Source organism: Salvia miltiorrhiza, chromosome 7 (assembly GCF_028751815.1).
Source record: "Salvia miltiorrhiza cultivar Shanhuang (shh) chromosome 7, IMPLAD_Smil_shh, whole genome shotgun sequence".
NCBI classification, from domain to species: domain Eukaryota; kingdom Viridiplantae; phylum Streptophyta; class Magnoliopsida; order Lamiales; family Lamiaceae; genus Salvia; species Salvia miltiorrhiza.
The window spans coordinates 57153226-57160338 of record NC_080393.1 but is presented as its reverse complement, the minus strand read 5'-3'; the positions used below and the strand labels follow the sequence as shown (position 1 = coordinate 57160338).

The 7113-nt window shown below is 30.5% G+C and overlaps 2 protein-coding genes across 2 annotated transcripts; one reads left to right on the top strand and one right to left on the bottom strand.

Annotated features, from left to right (window-relative positions):
- The first annotated feature begins 267 nt into the window (after positions 1-267).
- Positions 268-871, top strand: LOC130994475 (uncharacterized). Its single transcript, XM_057919518.1, has 2 exons — positions 268-523; positions 593-871. The coding sequence occupies exons 1-2, from the start codon at positions 338-340 to the stop codon at positions 869-871; spliced, it is 465 nt and encodes a 154-aa protein (XP_057775501.1). The 5' UTR covers positions 268-337.
- Positions 872-1021: 150 nt separating this feature from the next.
- Positions 1022-2517, bottom strand: LOC130994474 (uncharacterized). The gene is made up of 3 exons (XM_057919517.1): positions 1837-2517; positions 1394-1776; positions 1022-1352 (listed from the first exon to the last, which is right to left on the bottom strand). The coding sequence occupies exons 1-3, from the start codon at positions 2515-2517 to the stop codon at positions 1022-1024; spliced, it is 1395 nt and encodes a 464-aa protein (XP_057775500.1).
- Between the last annotated feature and the right edge of the window lie 4596 nt (positions 2518-7113).

Below are 7113 nucleotides of genomic sequence, written 5' to 3'. Positions count from 1 at the left end.
AGTATCAAATAGGCCCCTATCATAGTGGCCCTTTTCACGTTGGGCTCCCTATAGTCTAAGTTGGGCCAAATAAACCCCTGTAGTCCAAAAAATCGAATAATTGGGCCCCTAGCCCTAACGGCTGGTAAACGTCGTCCGTCTTTTTTTTTCTTTTTCTTTTTTTAATCGGCGGTGGGCCCCACCTTATATGCAAGCTCAAATTCCCCTTTTAATTGGGAAATTTCCAAATCACAAGAACCCTAAACCGCGAACAGGGGCGAAAAAATTGAGAGCTTCTTTCGTTGTTTCTGCAAATTAGCGTAGGGTTTTCGTTTGTTATCATCTTTCGAGTGGAGACATGAGTTTCAATTCCGGCTCAGCATCTGGGTCGAGCTCGTGGCGTAGTCGCCGGCAGTTTGAGGGTTCAGACAATCCAAAGTTTTGTACTTGCGAATTTGAAGGTAAAAGGTTGAAGGCTTCGATAATGACCTCATGGACGGAGGAGAATCCGGGTCGGAGATTCTATGGATGTAGGAATTGGAAGGTATATTTATAACTTTCTATTGTTTTGTTTTAGTTGAATTTGTTGGCTTGAAATTTTCCTTTTTCCCAGTCGAAGAATTGTGGCTATTTTGATTGGATTGACGAACCGATAACTGAAAGAGCTAAGGAGGTTATCAATGACTTGAAGAATGAGAATGTGAAGTTGATGAAGACCAAGAATGAAAGCTCCAAAACTGCAACTATTGATATGGAGTGTGAAATTGGAATGCTTTGGGATGTTGTGCAAGAAATGAAGGAAGATTCAAACAAAATGATGAAGAAAATTAGATTAGTTTCATTTCTGTTTCTTGCTTCTTGGTTGGTGTTTGCCTATTTAGCAATAGCATAATGCCCATTGTAATTTGTTTGATCACCCTTTTTTGGAAATGAAATGCAGTATCTTTATGGAGTACATATCATACATATTTGCACTCAAAAAAATGCAGAATGCATACTGGAAACACTATCTGTTTGTTTACATGTTAATGCTATCATGCCATCAAAAAACACTGAAAATGCAAAAAGAATAGGAGCAGTGCATAACCTTTTGCATGTCTGATATTAGAGTCACCCTTGATCCATCACCAAGCTGTAGTTCATGCTTGAGCCAGTTAAGGAACCAATTCCAGTTTTGTTTATTCTCCTTGTTCACTACTGCCCAAGCAATAGGAACAATCCCTTCATTTCCATCTTTGCCAACTGCTGTGAGAAGGCAACCGAAAGTAACCCCTTTCAAATGACATCCATCCAGGGAGATCAAAGGCCTACACCCACCTAGCCAATTTTTCTTACATGCATCAAGCATGACAAAGATCCTCTTGAACACCCTCCTGCCATTAGACAACTCATCCTTGGATAGTTGGAGTTCCACTTTGCTCCCTGGATCTCATTCACCTTGTCAATATAGCCAACAAGGCTTTTGAACTCCTCTACATAGCTTCCCTGCAGTGCAGTGAGGATAGTCCTCTTTGCTCTTTTGCATTTGCCAAGACTGACATGGAGTTTTAGGTGATCTTTCACATGCCCCTGTATATCCTTAGATGTAAACCTAGGATTTCTATAGATTGCATCTTTGAAAAAATTTGCAAGATAGGCCTGAGAAGCACTAAGCACTTGTCTTTGCCTACAACATGTGTGCTCTGCCACCAATGTCTTAACAATAAGACCCTCTGTATTCCCATCTTTTGATGCAAGAAATAGAAATGGACAAGTACTGTCACCAATACAAACCACCCTCACCCTCTTAGATTCATTCTTTTAGAACTTAAGCTTATAGCCAAAATTCACAGAATAAGTGTTAAGAGCATCTCTAACCTCCTTTGCCCCTGCAAAGGTCATACCTAGTTCAAAATGTCCTTGAACTCCCTGTTCTATATCCCCAACAACGGCTGCCTTCACTAATTCCTCATCGCTCTCTGTTAGATCCTGACTATATGTACTAGAGTCTGTCTCTGAACCATCACCGAGACCTAATGGATCATATTCATTATCCTCTTCACTTGCATCCCTCCCCTCCTGTCCATCTAATCCACTTTCTCCTAGCTCTATCCCTTCCCCAATCTCTGCATCATCAATCCCCTCACCATCATTTTTAATCTCCAGTCCATGGATATCCTCTAAGTCATTACCTTCCTTTTCCTCATCAAATAAAGGCAATGGTGTAATCTGGGGAATGGGATCTCTATCATGCTCAGCAAATAAAAGAATTTCAGTTGCCCCAAGGATCTCCAGATAATCAAACACCTTCTTAGCATGCTCATCATTCCTAAGTAGCACTAAACCCTTTTCAATAATATACTCTTCATCTAAAGCATACACCTTATTAGGTTTACTGCCATACAAGTTAGTAAATTCAGCCATAATACGATCATAACTCATCTTATCAAATTCCTCTTCGATTTCAAGAGAATTATAGCCATCATAAATCAATTGTGCATTTTCAGACTCCCTCTTCCATATACCCCAGTAATTAAACACGAAAGTTAAACGAGGCATGCTGCATCACAAACAACAAGAAAAGAAAAAACCTCTTCACATTCCACATTGCATGTACGAAAACAGTGAAATTCGAAAAACAATCTTAACACACTTACCTTGATCGAGTATTGTTGGATGCACTGAAACTTGTATTGTTTAGAAACAATAACTCTTCTTTGCTGTTGCTCTGGTTCGATGATGAAGCAAGAAGGAGAAGAGAATGGAGAGACGATTCGTATGCTATGGTTGTTAAGGAACCCACGCTTGCATATAAGGTGGGGCCCACCGCCGATTAAAAAAAGAAAGAAAAATAAAAAGACGGACGGCGTTTACCAGCCGTTAGGGCTAGGGGCCCAATTATTCGATTTTTTGGACTACAGGGGTTTATTTGGCCCAACTTAGACTATAGGGAGCCCAACGTGAAAAGGGCCACTATGATAGGGGCATATTTGATACTTAACCCTATAATATATAATAATGAAACCGAATTGACGTAAATAGTAAGTTCCGTTTTTATTTTTTCACCTTTCCATTCTCGGAAATTAAGATTATTGAATGTTAATAAAAATTCCTTAGCAATTATTCATTAGATAAAAATTTAGAAGAATTTGTAGATGTAAACGCATTTAATCTCTTCCAGCTGTTTATATCAATTAGAAGCAATTATTTTATGTGTAATTACTTCCTATTGAGTATAGAAACTTGCCATCCCAAAAATTTGCCAGCCCAAAAAAATGACACATTATTATGCACAATAATAATGATGATTATATATAAATTAAGCAAAAATTAGAAGCAAACACATTTAATCTCTTTCGGCGGTTTATATCAATTAGAAGCAATTAGTTTATGTGTAATTATTTTCTACGTTCATTTTTATCTATTGAATATAGAAGAGTTGCCCTCCCAAAAATTTGCCACACATTATGCACAATAATAAATTAAGCAAAAATAATTGCACGGAATAATAGATTAACTATAACTATGCAATTTAGCATAAATATATGTATATGATATATCTTGATCATTGGTATAATAGTATTGATATATATATATATATATATATATATAAATAATTTATTTAGAATTAAGCATGTGATCTCATATTTATACGTACTTAATTAATATGCATAGCATAGAGTGTGCAAATATGTGCTCCCTCCGTCCCACTGTATCTGAGACTCTTTCTATTTTGGGCGTCCCACTGTATCCCTTTAAACACCTTTTCACTTTTTCACCTACACACAAAATACACATTTCTTAATTCTCGTGCCCAAAAAAAAAGGTTTCACTTACAGTGGGACGGAGGGAGTACAATTTTTTAACATAGTTATATATATATGGATTGTAAAATTTTACTTTACTGATAAAAAAAAAAATATATATATATGGATTGTAAAAACGACACAATTCCGTTGAGAGCAATTAATGATGATTATATATAAATTAAGCAAAAAGTTATTGCACAACAAAATGGAAGAATAGATTAACTATAACTATGCAGGTTAGATATTATTATTATTTATGTGGCAAGTATAAGAGTAGTTGTTGATATATATAATAATTTACGTAGCTAATTAATCCAATTAAGTGTGTGATCTAGATTTATACATAGACTTGATATGCATAAAATGTGTAAATATATATAATTTCTAACATAGTTATACAAAATCTATCTATTATTAAATAGAATACATATTGAAGACCTCTCCTTCATTCTCTATCCTATGTGGCACTCCCACAAGTGAGTATTTTGATCATTCTCAATTCTATATTATATGGCATTTTACATCTTTTCTTCCTCCATCCCACATTGAAATTATCTTAAACTTCATCAATTTATAATGTATATAAAAGGCTCAATCTTCATGTAGACATTAGGCCATCTATTTTTTCCACATTGATATTATATTTAATCATTGGAAAATATAGATAAAGAAATACTTATATGTATTTCAAATAAATAGTTTTCCACATATTTTTATAACTGCAATAGATTTTCACATTAAATTTATAATAAATTTCATAATTCAAAATGTAAAAAGTCAAAATTAAATTTCAATATTTGCAAACCTAAATAAAAGTGTAGATGTTTCTGAAATAAATAAGTTCTTAAACTGAACTTGGTTAAAGTAAATAAAATGACCGTTAGATATATTTTAAATAAATAAGTAATTTAATTTAATTTGGTCATATAAAATAAAGAAAATGATAGTAAGATATATATTAAATAAAATGATACTAAGATATATACAAAATAAATAATTTCTTCAATTTAATTTTGATCAAGTAAAATAATTTGAAATAAACTTCACTCCCCCACTAATCTCATAAAGATATATCTAAATAAAAGGCATAATCTTCATTCATATATTAACCTTTCATCTTTCGAGTTTTTGTTGAGACGGATGATCAGTTAAGGTAACAAATTATATTTCATTATCTATATATTTCAGTAACTTAATTAAATAAGTATGAGTAGTAGTAGGCATCACTATAAATTGGTCCTAAATCAAAATGTATAGTTAATTCTTTATTAATTTTCAAACAAATACGGGTATGGATTTATAAATTCAAAATGGGTTTAATCAATTGTATAATATCCAAATATGTACATTAAATTTGATTTTTTTATATTTTGTTATTTATTTATGTACTATATCAATTATCTACATATTAGAGAGCTCTCCACTATTCTCTATCATATGTGGCACTTGTGGGAAAGATAGATGGGTTAATGTATTCATGGAGATTGACCCTTTTATTAAGGTTATGATTGATGAAGTTTAGTATAAATTCAATGTGGGATAGATGAAAACAAATGTATAAATGCCATATCTATAAAATTTAATTATGGGAAAACCTTGATAGAGAAATACTTATGATATGTATTTCAAATAAATAGTATTCCATATTTTTTTATAGTTACAATCATATTAGATTTATACTAAACTTCATAATTCGAGCCTAAGAAAATTATAATTAGATTTCAATATTTGGAAACCTAAATAAAAGTATAGATATTCTCGAAATAAATAGCTTATTCAAATGAATTTGGTCGTATGAAAAAATAATACTTAAATGTATTTTAAATAAATAAGTTATTCAATTTGGTCATATAAATAAAGAAAATGATACTAAGATATATACGAAATAAATAATTTCTTCAATTTAATTTTGATCATGTAAAATAATTTGAAATAAACTTCATTCTCACATTAATCTCACAATGATATATCTTAATAAAAGGCTTAATCTTTATTCATATATTAGCTTATCATTGTTCCCACATTGATATTTTGTCATTCCTGCATTGATCTTTATTGAACTTTGCCATTAAAAAATATAAATAAAAGGATTCTTTTGAGATGCATTTAAAATAAATAGATTCTTCTATTTAGTTTACTCATGAAAAATTACTTCAAATACATTATCATTCCCGAATTGATCTAAAACATTTTAACATATATTGAATCTATATTAAATCTCACAATTCAAAATTTAAGTAAAAATAAATTCTAATAAATTACCATTGCCGAATTTGGTCATATAAAATAAATAAAATGATGCTTAGATGTATTTTAAATAAATAATTTATTGATTATATAAAGAGCTACATATTGAAGAGCTCTTCACTATTCTCTATCATAAGTGGCACTTTCACAATTTAGTATTGTTTCACTCTCAATTCTACACTTTATGATATTTTTACATTTGTTTTCATATATCCCACATTGAATTTCTACTAAACTTCATCAATTCAGTACCTAAATAAAAGGCTCAATCTTCGTGAATACATTAGATCATCTATCTTTCCCACATTGATATTCTATTAAATTTAATCATGAGAAAATCTTGATAAAGAAATACTTATAATATGTATTTCAGATAAAAAATAGTTTACCACATTTTTTTATAGTTGCAATAGTATTTCACATTAAATTTATATTTATGTTAAACTTCATAATTTTCAAGGTCTAAAAAAATTGTAATTAGATTTCAATATTTGCAAACCTAAATAAAAGTATAGATGTTTTTGAAATAAATATGTTCTTCAATTGAATTTGATCATATAAAATAAATAAAATAATACTTACATATATTTTAAATAAATAAGTTATTCAATTTAATTTGATCATATAAAATAAAGAAAATGATACCAAGATATATATATATAAAATAAATAAATTCTTCAATTTAATTAGGTCTTATAAAATAATTTGAAATAAATCTTCATTTCCACATTAATCACATAATGATATATCTAAATAAAATGTTTAATCTTCATTCATATATTAGCTTATCATCGTTCCCACATTGATATTTTATCATTCTCACATTGATCTTTATTGAACTTTGCCATGAAAAAAAACATAAATAAGCACATTGATTATATAATTTGAATATCACATCAATTTTCTCAAGCCTTAGACGAGATGATTCTCATAACTTAGTTATAGTCTTTCAAACTTCAAACAATATGATTCTTACGAATCAGTTTTATTCTTTCAAACTCCAAACGAAATGATGCTTGAAACTCAGTTATGATATTTTAAGCTCTAAATAAAATGATGCACAAATGGTGATTTTTTAAGCTCTATACAAGATGATGTT

Coding starts and splice junctions, on each gene's coding strand:
- LOC130994475 (XM_057919518.1), top strand. CDS start 338: ATGAGTTTCAATTCCGGCTCAGCATCTGGGTCGAGCTCGTGGCGTAGT. Junction 524..592: donor ATGGATGTAGGAATTGGAAG/GTATATTTATAA, acceptor CCTTTTTCCCAG/TCGAAGAATTGTGGCTATTT.
- LOC130994474 (XM_057919517.1), bottom strand. CDS start 2,517: ATGCCTCGTTTAACTTTCGTGTTTAATTACTGGGGTATATGGAAGAGG. Junction 1,777..1,836: donor CCTTTGCAGGGGCAAAGGAG/GTTAGAGATGCT, acceptor AAGTTCTAAAAG/AATGAATCTAAGAGGGTGAG. Junction 1,353..1,393: donor AATGAGATCCAGGGAGCAAA/GTGGAACTCCAA, acceptor GTCTAATGGCAG/GAGGGTGTTCAAGAGGATCT.